Source organism: Micrasema longulum, unplaced genomic scaffold (assembly GCF_059751315.1).
Source record: "Micrasema longulum isolate JH-2025_06_02 unplaced genomic scaffold, ASM5975131v1 h1tg000222l, whole genome shotgun sequence".
Taxonomy (NCBI): Eukaryota; Metazoa; Arthropoda; class Insecta; order Trichoptera; family Brachycentridae; genus Micrasema; species Micrasema longulum.
The window spans coordinates 625,532-646,768 of record NW_028277427.1 but is presented as its reverse complement, the minus strand read 5'-3'; the positions used below and the strand labels follow the sequence as shown (position 1 = coordinate 646,768).

At 31.0% G+C, this 21,237-nt stretch overlaps 1 protein-coding gene across 1 annotated transcript in view; it reads right to left on the bottom strand.

The window, feature by feature from the left end:
* The window catches only part of mmd (disintegrin and metalloproteinase domain-containing protein mind-meld), a 673,422-nt gene that overhangs the window by 366,416 nt on the left and 285,769 nt on the right, over window positions 1-21,237 (bottom strand). The window contains exon 3 of the mRNA XM_088243654.1: window positions 389-439. Coding sequence (XP_088099780.1) covers window positions 389-439 — 51 coding nt within the window. The remainder of the gene's footprint in view (window positions 1-388; window positions 440-21,237) is intronic.

Below are 21,237 nucleotides of genomic sequence, written 5' to 3'. Positions count from 1 at the left end.
CATCACATGACTTGGAATTCTTAGGGATAGATCTTCCGGCTTTTTGTAGATCTCTTCACGACTGAAGTTGGAATGGCATGGTTTAGCTTGAAGTTTTATGTCTTTCGTTTTTATGAATATATTGTATATAATTATTGTTTTGCCCTTGTTGTCTTTGCTACTTAGTTTTATGTTCTTTTTGTTCAGTTTTGAGTATTTATGTTTGTTCATGTAACTGTTGTAATTGGCTTAGACCGTATATATAATAAATAAATAAAAGATTTGAAAAAAATAAAAACTGGCTAAAATCTTCTAATGTTTAATTTAGTAAATAAAGATGACAAAATATTTTAATAAACCGTAGCTTTCAAATCACTATTTTAAGGAATATCAAAACCCAAGGACTTACCGACAGGACTCTCTTCATTCCAAAATGAGTCGTCAAGTGTGTAGTCGGCCTCTGCAAAAAGCAGAAATAAACATGTCAAACTTCCTCATAATTTGTAATATTTACAACTAATTAAGGAGAATGACATGATCAATAATTAATGAGGGTGATAGTGATGTATCTACAATGATAATGATAATGTTATGGAAATGAGTGATAATAAATCATATAAAATATACGAGGAATCATGGGAAAATAATAACATCATTCATATCTCCGTTGTACTAACTTAATAGACTATGTTTGAACGGATAAGGCCTCACTCCACCCCACCATCAGCGCCATTTTGATAAATTCTAAAATGACCGTTTAGTAACAAAGAACATCGCTAAGATTTAAAATTTATTGGTTTTTACATACACAAGTATATTAATTAGACAAAACGGCATAAAAAAACGCCCTGGCGAAATTTACTTTCATTCATTCACTTATTCATATTTTTTTTATGATAAACAAAAATAAATAATAAAAATTATGCGACCTCACTGGGGTGTTTCGTACCGAGGACACTTAAAAATAAACTTTTTTTTTTTTACATGCGAGAATATACAAAAAAGACATAATATACATAAAAAAATGTTAAGACAGTTTTAAACCCTACGTATTTGCGTTTTTTAAAAGAACAAAGACGTAACACGAACGATATGTTTGTGGAGCAGGTGATTCAATATTGGTTTGGGAAAATGAAATTATTCATTTTACTTCTACCTAGCTCCACTTTTTAACATTTTCTCTGTACCAATTGTTTTAATGGACAGTGGAAGTAGTTTACAGATATGAATAGGCTCAGTATATGAAGAGTTTGGCAAACCAGAAATATAAACATGCCTTAAGTTTCAATCGGTTTCTTTATAGATAAATGCCTGTTTTAATGAATCAATTTGTTGCGGCGAAAACCATTTAGTAAGTTTATCGAATATATTTCGCAAAAACATAAATAAAATCAAAAGAAAGAACAAAATAATGCATAATTTGTTTAAGTTCATTTAATATTCTTTTTTTAACTGCATCGTACAAAGGCACCGTAGCGCAGTTGGTTAGATAGCTAACTGTGATACTAGAGGGTTGCGGGTTCGATTCCTGTCATTTGCAAAAAAATGTAAGATGTATTTTCCAAATTGGCCTGGGTATTGTGGTGGATTTTTTATTTACTCTTTCTACATCCTTTTTTTTTTACCTGCTGACAAACCTTTAAAATAGAAGCTTAATGGGTTATTTCTTTTTTTAAATGTCACTTTTATATAAATCTGTGCATTGGGTATAAAGGGGCTAACGTCGAAATTTCATTTTGTTATTGACAACATTTTGTAAAGGGTTAATGTCAATTAAAAAATACACGTATCTAAAAAATAAATATACGCATACATGCCTGGTAGTGTATTTTTTATTGAAAATAGTTTCAAACACCTCAAACAGTTTATTATAACGTTACAAAAAAGCTGTAAAATTATTATGCCGTTATGTTGTGATTTACGATATTGGCCCTAGACCCAAACCACAGACACATGTACCATGGTTTAGTGACATCGTACTGAAAATAAATGCTTTTTAGTTAAAAACTAGACGATTGTAGGTAATCCTTATAAAATGATATGTTATATTATAGTTTTAAAAATAAATAAAGACCGTATAACAATGAAAAAGTTCAGTGAGACGGAAAATTTGATATAAAAATGTTTTTTTACACGAGGTAAAAATAAGAGCATTTAAGTGTACCGCGAAGTTTCTTGAAAACGCACGAAAATATGAATTTAATGAAAATAAACTACGTCACAGGTTCATTAAAATCAACTGACGATAGAGTGTTGTGATAGATTTTATGTTTACGAGAAGCCAACTCCTCAATCAGTAGAACTCACAGACGAGCGTTTGTGAGGTCACAGGCGGAGTAATTTCAAATATTATCGAGAACGTCAAAAATATTATCATCAACTGGTTGCGCAACATGTACTAGGTATATGTGTATTTCACATTTACTTGTAGGTTGCTGTGTTGAATTTATTGCTGCCTACTGAGCCCTAGTGAAAATGTTATAATTATTCTGCTGTGGGTACAATCATTTTCTCTCCGGCCCAATAAGAACTGAACTGTCAATGTGATTCCCAACGCAATACTAATTCATTTTTTTAAGCATTCAATAAGTCATTCCAATCCACTGTGCCGCGTAATCGTGTGAATTTAAAATGAACTTCATCTCTAAACACGAGTTTTTACTCTATTAAAGAGATAGAAGGTATTATTATTTATGTATGTTCCAACTATCATGTAATTTTATATTTATTTTGTCAAAATTTTTCTTAAATAAGTATAAAAAAGATTTAAAAATATATACATTATCAAGAAACTGACAAGTGCCGATTTGACACAGAATCTGATAGAGCCTGCCGCAAAAGAGAGATGTTCGAACATTAAGGTTGGAAGAAGCCTGGTACAAGTTAGGTAATTGCATTTTTCCGGTAGTATAGTAATGAAGATACCACATCGAGCCATCACGGGCAGAACAACGTAAGCGACAAATAGTGAATTGTGCAGGAAAAGGTTTTTTTATATTTTTTGTTCCATGTATATTTTTTTAAATAATTCGGTAAATTGGATTTAAAATGGTTGGTTACTGCCAATACTGAAATGACAGCCAAATTGTTTAAATACCCTCCACTTTTAAGATAGAGGCGATAACGCTGTTTTGCCTGTAAAGCTAGGGTTTCCTAGGACAGCGGGGCCCGTATCTTAACGGCCGTAGTGAACGGCGATGCGGTGGACAGCCGTTGTAACGGTGACTAGAGATCGGTTTCCCTGGAAAACGGTGTTAAATGGTGTTGATAACACTGTTTTCCTAGGAAACCACTCTCTAGTCAACGTTACGACGGCTGTCCACCGCATCACCATTCACTACGGCCGTTAAGATACGGGCACCGCTGTCCTAGGAAACCCTAGCTTTACTCTTGACAGTGGTGCGAGCTAGCGTAACCGCTAACATTGTCGTCGGTAACGTTATTTTGCTAAGCTTAAAAATAAAACTTTTTTTTTTTGAAGAATGGAATGATGTGGAGAAATACTTAAAAAACTATAATTGGCATATAATTTTGGTTTATTTGTAAACATTGTATTTTTTTTTGTTACAGCGGCTGAGGTTTTCTTTTAATAAATAAAAAAAATATTCTTAAATAAAGCAGGTGAATTTTAAAGAGCTATGATGTTTTAATATTTGTGCATGGGGTAATATAATTTACATAATAACTTTGCCTTAAAAAAATGCAATTCGCCAAAAAGGTCGCTTATGTTGTTCTGCCGATTTTGGCTCGACATAGCAACGTCAAATTCTGCGAACCAGCAAAAAAGCCATAAAGGAACGTCCGTCCGCTATCTAGCAAGTAGCGCGATCATCGACAATATTAAATAATATAAGAATGTAATCCGTAAGGGTTTATAAATAAATTTAAAATAAAATAAAAAGATGTGAAAAAATATAATTCAAACAAAGTTGTAATATATGAATATGTCGAAATACAATAATTATAATATAAAAAAATATTAACACATTTAACTTTGTTACTTTGAATTAGTGTTTTAATTTTTAAAATTGCTGATTTACGCGAGACCCACCAAGCAAAAGTTTCGTTAAAACTTGTCACTAGGGTACCAACACAAGTGGGTGTGGGATTCCCCAAAAGCCGTAACAACATTAGCTCTCGACTTAACTTAGGTAATCTAGCCAAAGCATCTTCCTGGGCCGATAACTTTTCAATAACAATTTATGAGAGGAGCCATGAGTAATCGCCTGCCGGGAGAGAAATCGAAACACAATCGCCAAAACATCGTAACCGACAAACACAATATTTTGCAACACTTCTTCCTTTTAACGAGAAATACTCTTTGATAACACTGATCAACATGATTTTTGTCTGACAAGTGCCAAAAAGTGCACTTAATACTTTATCTTTTTTTGAATATGTGCTCGTAATTTCTCCATCGCCCTTAGAATTTCGTCAAAACCATAGACAATACTCCTGGTTTCATGCACCTCAAAGAGAAGTTTCTTAAAATTAGTGGTACGAAAATTAAAGAGATAATATTTGTCGGTCCACAAATGCGATCACTAATGCATGGTGACAAGGTCGAGGATCTATTGAATCAACTGGTGAATGTAGCTTGGCAAACATTCAAAAATGTTACTCGCAATTTCTAGATGTGTCAGAATGTTTGAATATCGTGCAGCTTAGAATGGAGAAAAAAGTTGAAATCGTAAATGCCCGTATCTTTAAAACCTTGCATAAATTTGAAAAACCGATATCATCTTTGAATTTAGGAGACAAAATACTATCTGAGTAACATATTTTATTTTCCGAGACAATTTTTTTTTTTTTTTGTAGCCCAGTGGAATCTCTATTTTGTCTATTTATTTTATCGATGTCAATACAATAAATATTGGGAATAAAACTTGGATCTCGAAAGTATATTCCTAAAAAATTAAGAAAAAAAAATATTCTCCGGTAATATATTGCTCCCGTTGGTTACGATGGTTTGGCAATAATGGCTTGAAATACAGAAAGAGTATGACGTCACCCAGGTTCTCACTATAAAGCCAATCCTAACGAATGAAAGTGTTTGCGATCGTTAGTACGAACAGTCACATTCGATTCTAATATGAATTTTGCGGGTTTCGATTTCGTACGGTGTAAGCATAGGAACAGCCGCCACCGGTGTTAGATTATAATGATTAAATATTATTTAATTACAGTAGAATAAGTAAATTATGATTTTTACATGATATGCAATTAGGATTACTGAAATAAGATTTAGTTTTACTTAATTTGTAAATGGCAAGAATATTAAAAGTCGAGAGCAGGAGAGATTTAACGTTACAGGTTACTTCGGAAGCTGCCGGCGTGAAAAAAATAACGATCTCTCTTGTGTACTATTTTAATAGCATTTTGATAGCGCCCTATGTTGTTGGTTTCACGTATTTGTTTGCAAAAAAACTTTTTTCTTTAGTTTGAAAAACTTTGAATAGAAAGTCCAAAGCGATAATTTTATAATCAAAATGCATGCTCCATACGGAAACTTAGTAGAAAAAAATCATTTTTTTTTATAATTATTTGAAATAAAAATAAACTGAATTGTTTTTATTACAAAGATATAGATATATTGATTTAAAAATTATATATTTTTGTCCATACTCTATTTGTTTGAGATTTATGAGCGGAGTACATTAATACTTGCGTAAAACTCAACTGTTATCTGGAAAATTAAAAAAAATAGTTAATAAACACACTGGTAGTGTATTTATAAAATAATTATGTATCCTTTTTTTTAAAGGAATAAACCGCTTTATTTCTAATTAAAAAACTTGTCAGCAGGTGATAAATAAAGGATTTGGAAGGAACTTATGAATAATTCACGACAATAATACCACAATACCTACAACAATTGAGAAAAAAAACTTTCTTGGATTTATTTCTGGCATCTGACAGTAATCAACAAATTCGTGATTCTTATTTCACGGATAACCGTCTAAACAATAGCGCCATAGTGAATGCTTATAACATTCATAAAATAATACAAAATCAGAAAACCAGAAAACGCGAAAAATCAGACATTTATACAGTTTCCTTTGATTAGGCCTAAATACGTAAAGCATTTGTTAGATTATTGTTAGTATCGTTTTGCGTATGTTCATGGATAAAAGCAAACTTAAATAGCGTTTTAGGCGTAACATGTTCGGCACTTGACTTTCGTATTCGCTCTCGTCTTCGTTTAAATTATTTTCTTACGAAATTACGTATGGTAGGTACCCTGGCCCGCCCCCTCTTATTCTCTACGTAGTGTGAGTAATGGACTAAAAAGACAGGCGATAAAAAAATAGAACAAACATTTGATTTATTTATTTCGTTATCGTAGTACAACGAATCGGCGAATGTATATTCAATATCACCAATATTCAAGTATTTTAGAAATAATATCAAATCTTTTCCCAGTCCATAAGATGAAAACTATTCGTATTTGAGAAGGACCAATAGAAATTTGCAGAACTTAAGAACTGGTCGTCAATAGAAAACTCAAGGCAGAAGTTTACCTATATTTGTCAGTATACTTATCCAATTTTATCATTTTAACAGTGACTACTAAATACTGAAGACCTTATTTGTTAACCTAGAATAAGGTTGGACCGAGGCATAGGAGTAATACCAGATTTATAAGTAAAACCTTAAATCAAATACTCGAATAAACAAATAAACAATAGTTTGAGTTTGTCCAAATTTTTGTAGACAAGGACTGGATTCAACTCCCCGGGGAGCTGTTTATATTAACATATTACAACAAAGATGATAAAAGGCTAGGCATAATATGTTAATATAAACAGCCCCCCAGGGAGTTAAATCCAGTCCTTGTCTACAAAAATTTGGACGAACTTAAACTATTGTTGATAAATCCACCTGGTCCATGAAGAAGTATAGAAATTGAAAAAACAACAAATTTAGTCCTTTTCTAGTATGTAAGTGAAATAATTCAATTAGATGAATCTCACCCGCATAAATAAAGGTTTCAGCTCTTTAACTTCACAAATATCAACAGATGAAAGAATTGAAGGAATATAGATGTTTAAATATGGGCAGAATGGTGAATGTTACACGGTGTGTAAAGTGGCCACTTAAACCAGCCATTGACAGGTCATAAGCCCTGTAGATGCCTAGACTTCTGTATTACCTTCTCTTAAATGTTCTTCATCTTTGTTAGTAAACACTGTTAAAATTTTAAAATTGTATAATATTTATTATTCAAATTTATGATGAGAAAGCTTGTTAGCTTCGAAACCGGTCAGAAATCAACTAAATTTTAATAGATGAAAACCAAAGTAATTTTATTTTGAATTTAATTGCTATAAAATGAAATAAAATAAACCGGCTCGAAACTTTCAAAACTGAGATTTTAGAAGGCGGGGATTGTTTTATAATATTGGAATTATGACTTTTAATCTCTCCAAGTAATCAAGGCCCCAGTTTAAGTGATCTCATTTTCAAAGTTTTAATATTTATTTTTTTCTGCACAGCATTTAAAATATCAACACTACTTTAAACATTAATTAAAATACGTTGAAAAATGCATTTTTAGATAATCGCTTATGAATAATGAATAAATTCAGAATCTATTTTTTTCTAAGGATTAAACATATTAGAATACACTTGATTTTTTTATTTATCTTTACATATATAATTCCTCTGTACGAGTGATGTCTCCGTACTCCTAAACGGCTTAACCGATTTACGTGTGGTTTTTAGAAAAATATAGATCTTTGCGCTATGCGTGTTTATGGCTATTAAAATCTTCAATTGAATATGCAAAAAAGAAGTTCGGAGCATAAATGTTTTATTCATCAATCTACCAGGGTTGCATTCAAAAAGAATGCATTTGCAAAAAATGGAAAAATGTTGTTTTTTTGTGTAAAAAAAAGTTTGTTTTTGAATGTTTACAAACAACATTTGTTTTGTGTGGATCTCAATCAGATTCAATCCTTAAATTTCTTATAATTTTTACCCATTTTTTTTTTAAATTGGATTTTTGGTAACACTTAAATGATATTAAATTCAATACATTTTTAAAAATCGTATTCCTACATAAGTACACCCTTTTGTTGGTGAGACGACCGGAGTTTGACGTTTGCAAAAAGAATTTCATATTTGAAAAAAAAAATGTTTTTTGGAATTCAACCATAAACAAGTACCTCGGTACCTACTTATTAATAAAATGTATTTTTCCAAGGTAATAAATAGCAGGCTAGCCAATGTTTGGGCAGGACAACGTCTGTCGGGTCCGCTAGTATTAAATAAAACTAAAGCATCATACGAAACCTTTCGAAATTTATTGTAAACGACACTAAACATAAAAATCCACTGTATTTGTTTTAGGTTTTAGGCATCTAATAAAATTTTATTAATAAAAAAAAACAAACGGAGGACGAACACACGTTTTATTTTTTATTAAAATAAAGATAAGTTTATTATAATACCCATACAAAAATAATAAATCCAATCACATAAACACAAATCAGCTTAGACAAAAACAAATAAAAACGCGGTTTTATGCAATAAAACTAAGACAAGTTGAATGAAACACGTAAATAATAAAAACGACGTTCTGGATGTACACAGGAGCCATATATTTTTTCAAACCGTAAAAATAACAGCCCATAAACCTGTTTTAAAAAAAAAATATATTTGTGACGATGAATAATGTCAAACATGATATACTGCGGGTACATCATAAAAAAGTTAGTTCAGTCGCAGCGGCATTAATTTTTTTTTGAATTACAAAAGTATTTTAGTGTTCGGGTATTTTTACACTATTTTTTAAAATTATTTCCACAGAGGTTAAAAGAAGCACTCTTTTCACATACCGAAAAACCGTTTTAGAGGCCATGGGTCTTCCTTTAGTTACGCTAATACGCCATAAGACGCAATTTTTTGATCTGAACATTCAACCAAAAATTAGGGTGCGTTGAATGGTCCGATACGTCTCATCGTCCAAACTAAAAATTGATAAATTAATTTTGGGGTGCGTCTCATAGCCCGATGCGTATTATCGTCCAAACTTAAATTTGATAGATAAATTTTGGGGTGCGTCTTATTGTCCGCAAAATATGGTACATCAATTATTCAAACAATATTTGACAAAAACTTCTTAAAACAAAATTTTCAAAATTTATATTCTAGAATCCACGATTTTAATTGAATTTTACTCTGTTCCTCTAATTGACTATGAGTTTGTCAAATTGTATAAATAGCTTGTCTTATTTCCTATAAGGATAGTGAAAATTGAGATGAAAAGATTGTTTTTTTAACACTGTAATAAACAACATTCAGAAGGATAAGAAATATATTAATACACATTAAAATACACATATAGATATTTTATACTTAGTGAATAAAACAAAATAATTTTCAGTATGATAGCCAAAATCGATATATACGTATTTTTTAAAACCATTTTAATCCGAAATATTAAAGTTGATTTTTTTTGCCAAATAGATGTGTTCGTATTTTTATTGTATTTAAGTTTTTTTTATTTGCCTTTATTTGGGTAAAAAAACAAAACATGCAGTTAAAAAATGGAACACTTAAGGTTAAAATTGCCAAAAAAGAGTCTACGCATTGTTAAAATTCAAAAAAACTAATTTAACGTCAATACAAGCAACAGTATAAAAAGAATTAACTAAAGTAATGACTGTGGCCCATAATGAACAGCAAATAAATGTAATAATGTTAGAAGCAACACTGAAAAACGCGTGTGTACCTTGAAAGTAGTATCACCAGGGATGGTACAACAAAAAGAAAAGTCAACTGCCGCATACATCAAGAAAAACTTACAAAGATTTTTAAGTACCAAAACATAGACCTAAATCTCCGCAACCAACTTGCCAAGAAATATGGAGCATATATATGTACGGCTGTGAAACATGATGCCTTTCCGAAAGAGATAAAAAAGGACTAGAGGCCTTTGAGATGTGGTGTTACAAAAGAATATTAGGAAATTCCTGAAGAGATCATATCACTAATGACGAGGTTCTCAGTATATTCGAAGAAGAGAGGCACCTAATCAAAACCATCTCAGAGAGGCGAGCCCAATAGATCGTGCGCCATGGGGGTCTCCTGCATGCCAATATAGAGTGAATGGGTGAAAGGACAAACCACAGAAGGCGCCCCTGACGCCGACGGGAGTATTTAAAACAAGTGTGCAAAGACTTGATCTGCGCCCCAAATGTTGAGCTAAAGAGGGTTGCAAACAGCGCAATGGAGGACGGTGCAGGGCTTTGCTGGAAACCAATCCCCAGGAATAAGACTGTGGAGAAGAAGATATAATTTAATAAATTAAGTATATCGAAAGATAAGACGTATTCTTATTTATATTCTGTTTATGTTACCGTTCGAGAATTTCGACAGTCAAATAATTGATAGTAGGTACCTCGATATTCTACTCAACCAAAGTTTAGTTATTTTATACAAAATAATTAGATTGGTTACTTCTTCGCTTGCGTAATTTACTTTATTTTGAGGGAGAAATGTTAAAATATGAATTTCTCCGCTTTATAGTCTCGTTAAAAAGACTTCCTGCTAAAAAGAGCAGAAAATCCACACTTCAGTCGTATTTCCGAGACAACCAAAGGAATTTCAAAAACAACTGCGCTAATGACGTGAATTCAAAGTAATGAGTAACAAAACACACGGACCTACTACTGGGTGACATGCTTCCCCTCTAATTCTCCTCCTGCTACTTTGTGTGACGTCACAAGTGCTAGAAACGTACACTTAAGAATCTAGTAATCTTAAATATGGCCCGCAGATACAATTTCTGGAGAGTGCTTGTTTTTTCGTTTGTATTATAACAGATTAAAAATAACTCGCAATAAAAATTAGGAAGTCTAATAATTATTACAAATTACAAAAATAGTTATGCACAGGCACAGGCTGTAGTCTGGTAAAACGCACGTAAAATGAGGAAATCATACGATTTTTCCATTTTAAAACAAATGTTTTTTTTAATCGCGCAACAATAAGTACAGTCGGGAATACAATATATTTAAGAAAGAAGTAAAAAATTACATCTATAATTTTTCTTTATGTAATACTGATTGAAAACATCGTTAGTGTCTTTTTTGTAATTTATTTATGTTATTCTAAAAATATTAATGATTGAAATAAAATAATCTATTGTAAGACGTCACTCCCCATTATGTACACAATTACTTTTAGACCGGAAGATTACGCCATTTCAAATTTACACTAAACTTAAGTATCTGGGTACTCATATAAAGACTAGGCATTGAACTCAAATTTGTTGTAATTATTTAAAGATAATAAATTCAACATAAAAGTGGCTGAAACAAAATCTTAAATTCTTGTTTTTCAAAAGAAATACAAGCATTTTAAATCACATACATTTTTGTAATTTTCTTTTATTTCTACGAAAAATTATGCTAAAGCATACTTTAAAAAATATATATCTTTTCATTGAAATATTTTAGTTGAAACTTTTTTTATATAATTGCATTTTCTTTTTAATTCAAAATCAAATAATTATGTTTGTAATATTCAATTTCAAACAATATCTTATTTGAGTTTTTATTACTTTCATACCTGCCCTTACTGGTACCGATAAGGGGAGTAATTTGGGGTTTTTAGGTCGCTGTAAATAAGTAAAATAGGTACTCAGCATGCATGGGTTTAAAAATTAATACAGCAAAAATCCATGTACTGTATACTTGGGTTTATGTAATATAAATTAAATAAATCAAATAACATCTATTTTCCCCAACGGACGCGAGTGGCACCTCACTGGGACCCAAAACAGCCAAAATTTTCAACAAAAAAAAATCACTTAGTAAGGAACGAAGTAATAAAAGAACGGACGCAGCCAACTCCGGTGACGAGTCATCTGGTTCTCGACGTCCTGGACGTCTACTGCCACTGTTTGTCGCTAGTTCGTGTTAGAACTACGGGACCCGAACCTGACTTGGGAGGTTGCACAGAAACTAACAGCTGACAGAGATGGCTAGAGTTTCTCCGTGGACACCATATGTTCCAACTAGGGAGCGGACATGGAATGATGATGATGTCGAAATCATTGTGATTGATAAATGTTGATTTTTATTAAAAAAATATAACGTTACAATTTCAGTAACATTAATATTTCGTAACCACTTTCGGATAAAGGGATTTTGAGTTTTATGCAAATAAAATCTATAACCTACTTCCACTGTCCATTAAATCAATTAATTACGAGAAAATGTTTAAAAAGGCTATAAATAATGGATAGTGTAACTGGGTAGAAGTAAAATGGATTGTCTCATTCGCCCAAACCAATATTGAATCACCTGCTCCACAAACGTAAAGTTTATGTTATATTTTCGCTGTTTTATTGTGCGTTGTATAATATAAATAATATTGGTGTACAGAGAAGAAATATAAATCTAAAAACGTAGTGTTTAAAAATAACTGTCTTGAGCTAAGACACGAAAAATTGAATAAAAAATCCAGAAGTGTCGCAATTAAAAAATATTTCTTAAATCTTTTTGATGGAGATAATTATTAATGTAGTTTATATAAGATGGTGTTTTATGTTTCTTATGCAATAATGTTTTCTTTTTATTTTGGATGTATTAATTTGTATGATATTATGTATTATAAAAAAATATTTTTTCTTATGTACGGTCAAAAATGAGTTTCTAATAACTCCTGGGAGTATAATATGTAATTTTTGTATAACATGTTTTATTAATAATAAAAAATAAAAAAAACATTTTGTAATTATTTCTTTCTGTATATAGTCTTCTTTGTGTTTTCTCACAGGTAAAAAAATAATAAAGTATATTGTTAAGTTCCCTCGGCACGGGTAACCCCGGTGAGGTCACATTATTTATTACCATTAACATATTACAACAGAGATGAAGAACATTTAAGAAAAGGTAATATAGAAGTCTAGGCATCTACAGGGCTTATGACCTGTCAATGGCTGGTTTAAGTGGCCACTTTACACACTGTGTAACATTCACCATTCTGCCTATATTTGAACATCTATATTCCTTCAATTCTTTCATCCGTTGATGTTTGTGAAGTTAAATAGTAAAACCTTTATTTATGCGAGTGAGATTCATCTAATTGGATACGTTAATTTATGTAAATTATTTGGTAACATATTTTTTTGAATGAAAAAACAGAGGCATTGAGGGGATCCTGAGATGTGGGGATGACGTGTTGGCCTCTGTTCATACGTCTTCCTCCCCCCTCCTTAATCTGCATAGAGTTTGTATTGCTTAGGAATATTTATAATAACTTTCCTCTATGCGCAGCTGACAGAGAGTCCCTTAGGACTCTATAAAAGCTGCGGGTGGATGGTGGGCTTAAGGGTCTCCCCTCAACGTTGATGTTTGTGAAGTTAAAAAGCTGAAACCTTTATTTATGCAGGTGAGATTCAAGCCCTGTAGATGCCTAGACTTCTATATTACCTTTTTTTAAATGTTCTTCATCTCTGTTGTAATATGTTAATATAAACAGCTCCCCAGGCAGTTGAATCCAGTCCTTGTCTACAAAAATTTGGACAAACTCAAAATATTGTTATTTATTACTGTTTATTATGTGTAAAAAATGAATTAATAATTCAAAATTGAACAATTGTAGCTATTTAACTATTGAGGTATATCCAACAACTGAAGCAGTATTAATGCTCCGAGTTTCCCCCGGTTGCGGCTTAGAGAACAGACCAGCTTAGACATGTCAGTCTTACTATAAGCAGATCACGTTATTATTATAAAAGATTCGCTGAGTCATTCGAAAGGAGCGCAGCCGAGGTAGAAACGTTTCTAGATTGCATCGTCAGAGCGAGGCTCTCTATACCCCGAGCTATCCAAACAGGATGAGATACGTGCCTCTGACGTACAATGAATATACCTCATAATGTATATTATTTGTATATGCAGATGAAAGAGAAAAGACGACGTTATTCTCTGTTTTTAGAACAAACGAGCCATATCGATATCTCGTTTTGAAATTGCTCTGAATTATATGAACCCACCCCCTTTCAGTGTATCCGCGAATTTATGGGATTACTGAGAAGATGTAGCGATGTTTGCTTTGTTTCGTGTAAGGAAAACACCATCCTACCAGCCGCGCTAAAGTAATTAATATTGTAGGGGTTGATTTCGAATCCGCGAAGCCTTCACATCATACAAATTGCAAGTCACGTCGAAAGCAACAACCCGTAAAGACAACAAGTCATAAAAAATATTCTCATTTTTTTTATTTCAATGTGCGTACATAAAATGAACGTAGTTATGCAGAAAGCAGCCAGTCCACAATTTTGGAAAAATGAGATATTGATGTTATCGGGTGCAGTAAGGTCAATTTTATGTTCTGCTAAAAACAGCCAGACTGCTATCATACAAAAAACTGTATTGATCACATTCGGAAAAAGGTGTCGATCACAAAACGATATTTCTCAATTTGCAGAAAACACACACAAAACTAGAAAAATCTTATGGTACTTTAAAAATCTTTTTAAACTGGTTAAATACATAATGAGATTTTTGTTTGTAATACTTAAAAAAAAACATATTTTTTCATTGTTTATCGTTTGTAAAAGTCAAAAACATTCCAACTATTGTTTAGATTTTACAATTCACTATTTTCACAAAATGGCTATTATCTCAGTTTCACTTTTCTATGGCTGGCTGCTTTCTGTATAACTTCGTTCAAATAATATACCATTGTTTTGTAGTTAGGAACAAGCCAAAATATTTACATTTTTCATTTGTTAATAGACTATCAAACTAAACCAAAAAGTTTATTTTTATTTTTATGTATCGTTTTATTATCGATACGATTTGAAAAGTTCTGTATTTTTTCATTACTCCGCGCGTGATGTCACTAGTTGTCTTCGGTTAGTTATTCTGATTAGTGAGTTTGTTTCCCACAAACCAGAAATCAATCACAACACTATATCATTGTTTGATTTAGAAAAACTTTTGACGTCAATTTTTAATTGAATGCTCTAATTTTCACCTGTGTAAGAAAACATTATTTATATCCTATGTTTTTCATTAAATCAAACTTCTTTAATAAAACAATTATTTGATCAGGTCGAATTTGACATTGCATTTAAACGTGACGTAAAATTGTTTAAAATGAAATATAAATTCCTTTTAAATAATTTAAAGGTTTCATCACCAGACCTAATCAAAAGTATAATAAATCACCTCTAATTCTTATAAATATGAAAATCCAAAACTCAAAAAAATATCTCGTAGTCTTTGCAAACCTCTTTGTAAGATAATAATATTTTTTTTAATTTTATTTTCATATATGTACTATTAATGAATTAATTTACATACATGAAATTTATTTAACATTATTTAAGACCTTATCATCATTATTCTCTATCCGTACCGATGCTGCATATGGCAATGTATTGGTACACCAATCGCAGAGTATCTTGATATCAGCAGCATTTTCTTTTTCACAAAGGTAAGCTGATTATTCTTACTCTTCAGGTACCAGTACAGGGACTATGAAATGTTTTATTGTGAAAACACCCTTTTAAATAAATATTTCACGTCAACCATGTCGGAAATCGAACCCAAGACCTCTTGCATAGTAGACAAACGCCCTGTCCATTATACGACGAGGCCGACAAATGTACTCTTAATATACTGTACATAAATACAGTTAATATCTTTGTAATTCAGTGTACCTTTTATATTTGTGTAAATAAAATAACTTGAAATAATTTATTGATCACATCAAAAATTTTACTCGGAAATCTCTTGAAAACATATGTATGCCTTTTAACTAGTCAGCAGTAATGAATATTAAATACTAAATATTTATTAAAATTTTTCGTTTTGATAATTTTTTATTCTTAATTAAATATTCAAACCCGGAATTGAAAATAGTTTGATATCATTTTGTGTTTGGTGAACAACGTAATTTCGAATACATTTTGTTACCAAAATAAATGAAATGAAGTGAATATTTGATAGTGTTCACTCGATAATTATCGTGGCTTCATGTGCAGTATTTCCACAATGCAATTAATTACTAAATGATATACTTCTGGAAAATGATTCAAAGGCTTTAATTTGAAGCTTTCCTACTTCAAATGAAAATAATTAAAAGCAGTTTGAGCAGGCTTCCACTTTTGAACGCAAATAAACTCCCATAAATTTATTTCATTTTCTAACGTAATAACTAGATACATCAAGGAACACTTTGTGTTTAAATGGAGAATAGACGCTTTTAAGTGGGTCTTACATTTTTTTTAACATTTTCTATTTATATTATTCTCATAAAAATATTGCGGATTTTTTGTACTCACTGAATTATATATTTAAATAATTATGTTAAAATATTTTTTTTATTCATTTTAAATGGCAAAAGCAGAGTAGAGAAAATCGTTTTTACAAAACTGACTATTTTTTTAAAGCTATTTGATGATTGTAAGTATTGATATTAAAATGGAATAGGTACACGCGCATACATATTTTTTCGATTGAAGCATAATAAAAAAATGCTGAAATTAACAAATACCAACCTTATAAATAGCAACCTTGGCGAGTTTCAGTGGTGACCTCAAACCGATCTGTGACAACACCGTTAATTCTGATTTAGCATTCACTACTAATAAGTACGTTAAAAAGAAATGGTTTGTTGCAGAAGCTAATTATTTGTGTCATACCAAATAGAATTATATTTTCCAATGGTTTGGACAAGCTAAGCAAAATAAATGATAAAAAAAACTACGATGCTAATATTGCCGGATTCAAAGAACAAGGATGACTGGAAAAGACATAGCATGACCAAATGTAATTATTAAATACTACACCAGAACACATAATATACTAAAATAAATAAAATACTCCTCATTAGTAAAACCAGTGGCAAAGAATACACTTAAAGAAGGAAACGTTAAAAGAGAAAATAATTCGCGTACGTGTATAAGATGTATAAATGTAGAAAAAGCAAGGTACGCAAGTAAAAAAAAAAGTGGCGTGGCATTATATATTTTTTTTCTTTCCATACAATGGAATGGCGTTTTAATATAATGTGTTTGTTATTTATAAGTGATGCAAAATATGGTTAAAAGTGATTTTTTACAAAACATTTTTTTATTAGGATATTTTTTTACGTCCTTATAATTTACCCTAATTTTTCAATATCGGGGCCATTTTATTTATTTCATAAAACATCGTATCAGAAAATAAAAATCAAATTAAAGGAGAGTGGGGTTCAAACTCTGAGTCTTTAGATCAACTTAATACTTTAAATTTTTATGTACATAAGTTTGTCCCATATTATCAGAAAAAAAACTACTTTTGGGACAAAAATTGAATGTCATAATACAACGCGAATTGTTATCAAATCCTTGTAAAATGTTAATTTTTTAAATCCCTAATTATTTTTTTTAAATTAAGTTTAAAAAAACGCCATTTTTTCCAAAAGGCATTTTTTTGAGATAATGGTAATTTGACGCGAGATCCCTCCGGTGTATTTAACTATTCTCCCAATCAATCACAGGGCGCGGGCACTTGACGCGATAGGAGCTCATCAGCATTTCGCGGGACCTATCCATCAAAGGGTTGATGTACAGGGAAAAAATCCCATCAATTCCCTTTATTTACCGAATAAGGGATGATTTTTGGAAAAAATAAACAGCGGACCGTGAGACGAGAGCCAATAAGGCCCAACAAAGCGTTGTGAAATCCTCGTATAAGTGTTTGTGAGAGCGGCAGTTTTATTACCCTTTGATTAAATGCTTATTTTTAGGAAATTCGTATTCTCTTGTATTTTTTTTTTCTGTTTTTCAAGTTGTGTGGTGGCTGGCGCATTAAATGAGGTTGCAGCTTCAATTTCTTCAATTTCTAACAATATGCGATTATTTAGGGAAGGACTTACATAAAAAAACTGTTAATACGCCTTAGTGAATTATTTTATATGTTAGGTGTTAACATAAATTCAATCCGTTTTATTTCCAAATTTAAAAATAAGCTTTAAAACTGGAAACACAAAATAGTAAAAGTTTTTAGAAAGAAAATTTTCAACTCTTTAATATTTTTTATTTGCTTTAACGTTACACATGTTATATTATTTGATTACAAGCCTTCTTTTTGTGTTCAATTTTTAAAAATTAAAAAAAATAAAAATATTTTACAACATTATTAAACATTGTATAGTTATGACATTTCGATTTTACAAACAACTGGAATCCCACCAAGGAAGAAAATAAAGCTGCCAAAGCTGTTTGCGATATTTGCTTACAGTACAGTGTAGATCCTATGAATTTTTTAATGATTTGTTATAATATTTTTTGGTGTGTCCTGTTGTTCCTTTTGTTTGGAAAATAAAACTGGCAATAGTTTTGTGAACACCTAATGAATAATAATACTAACACGAAATATTTTCTTAAAAATACGTTTTTTTCTCACTCCTATGCATTTTATCTTGGGCACAATTCCATAATAAAAACACGCTGGAATTATGCATATATGGGCAAAAATTCTGAACGATATAATTAATAAAAATATGTTCAAAAATTATCGAGTAAAGAATTTTGTGTTCCACATGGACCGGCCGGAAGTGCATTATTGTTTCAGTCATTAAAATAATACATCCTGGAAGTCCGTCGATCTTTCGGCTTTATTCGATGTAATTAAGGAACGTGGGATGAGATGAGAGTGCTAGCTGGCGATAGGCTTTCCTAAGGGCGTCTCGTGATGTCACTTAGGAGCAGTATGGCAAAAATAAAAATGAAAAATTTAAACTATTTGTCAAATTTGCATGCAATTGAATAGGTACAGCAAAATTCTGGTTCTGTTTTTTACGTTAATATTAAAGTCTAATATTATTTTTAAAAATCAATCAATTGAATTTTTTAAATTATTTAAGAAAATATACAAACCAATATATTATACTGGTAAATTTAATTTATATGAATGAAAATTACAAACAATTTTACTTTAAAAAACTCATCCACAGTTTTTTTTTATCAAAAATCATTTTCATAATATTTTATGCAAAATTTAAAAAGCAGAAATATTTAAAAAAATAAGCATTAACAGCGAAGATGAAAGAAAAAAATATTCAATTCAATACAAATTCAATTTTGGTGATTTAATTTTTTTTTTACAAAAAAATCCAAACAGTATTTTTTTCAAATATACACTGTCCTGTGGATAGTTTAAAATGAGCTTATCGTTCATAAAATGATGAAACGCTTGGGTACTGTACCTTTTTTTCAAATAGAATCCAGGTTTACGGTGCACATAGTAAAAAATTTCGGCGAAACACGAAAAAAAGTTTTTTTTTTTTAAGTTTCGTTCTAAAAGTAGCGGGAAAAGCGTTTAATTAGTGCACATGTTCGTCCACCAGATGCCCCCTACGCTGTGTTGGCTGAATATTCCAGAAGGCTAAGCGTGAGTGCATGGGTAGTGCTATTATAGCGAGAGCACGAAGCAGTCTACAGTAGAGATGCTGATGAGATGAAAATAATACGATAATTAATATCCGATTGCAATCGATTGAAAACCAGTTATGGATAAAAATATTTGGTTGCGGTAAATATCAAAAAATTTCAATAAATAGTACTTTTAGGTTAAAAAAAATGTTTTTATTTAGATTTATTTCTTCTCTTTGTGACAAAAGAAAAACTTTTTTAGTAAATCGACAAAATTAAGAAAGAAGTTTTGCGTTGTTTTGAGAATAAAGAGCGAAATAATTGAAAATAGGTAATCTTATGTATGGCGTTGTTAATAGATACAGAAAACGAGAAAGACCGAGAATGACATGGCAAGACCAACATCAACAAATAATTGAACGGAATTATGGAAAAGTCAAAAGTCGGAATAATCTTCGTGCGTAAATGAGAATGTGTGTATGCACAGAAAGCGAAGTCTGTAAACAAAGACTGACTAAAGTGGCATTCTATCCTCTCTGCTTAACCCCAGGGAAAGTCGGCGTAATATGTTGTTTGTTTTATAATATCCGATTTACGCAAATTGAAACACTGAAATATATCTAAATTTATTGGATGAGAAAAGGAAAACATATTCGAGAAGGAATTATGGATGGCTAGGTATGTATAGAGCTTATGGTCTGTCATTGGCTTATTTGGTCATAAGTCCTGTAAGACCTTACCTGTGTAAACTTCTTTACTTTCCCGAGGAGTGAAATCCAGCATATCTACAAAAGTTCGAATATGCTTAAAACATTTACAACAATGTTGAGATATTTTTAATGTGTAAATAAAAACCTCACAGAAAACAGGAACAATAAAATAAAGGTATACAGTCTACACTTAAGAACCTTGTTTTACATAAGAACTAAGTCATCTCTCCTACATTCGATCATGAAGACGAAGATATTTACGAAATAAATGAAATAATGTCCGGTAAGTCGGGCAGAGAATTGATTTATCAACACATTCTAGACATTAAGGCAACAGAACTAAAGTTGACTATGGAAAATCTTAATAACTAATTTTTGTTTTTGGTAACTTAGTTGAAAACATGAAATAAGACTAACTGAAACCGTAATAGAATCACTCTAGCATTATTATGTTTTTAATGCATTTAAAGTCAATGTTTGTTTTACTGTTCTCATCTAACATAATCGAATTACTCAGTACCGAGAATAACATGGTAATTCGATGATCATAACCGATTATTGACTTCACTACTCTACAGTCTATTTTGTGCAAGCAAGCGATGAGAACGCGCTTAACAAAGCCCCTAGCGTGGTCAGTGATGAATTACTAATTCAGATTTCATATCCAGACTGCTTTACTAAAGACGAATTTTGAACATATTAATTAAAACGCGATTCGTTTCTACCGTGTGCTTAATTATCTGACTACGGTATCTAACGAAAAAGAACATTTTGTTTTGAGCTCAATTTTTTTTCCTAGTGTGTGTATTTGTAAGGGTGTGTGTTAATGCTTAAAATTAAATATCAATCGCAGGAAGAGGAAGTGATAAAAGCTATCAATATTTGATTATATTATATTATCCTGTGTCCAGAGACACGAAAGTTTTTTTTATTTATTAATATTATTTTCTTTCGTTTTGTTTTTAAAGTTTAATCTGTTTATGTTTTTATCATTGTTTCTAATTTTTCAAAATTGATCATGTATGTTTTTAAATTTTTATTTTCGTATTTTTTTTGTTATAACAGAAATATTATTCTAATTATAACAAACATAAATATATATTTGCAGCTTAAGAAAATATTTTTTTGTATCTAGTGAAGCTGCTAGCAAACAAATTGGAACAA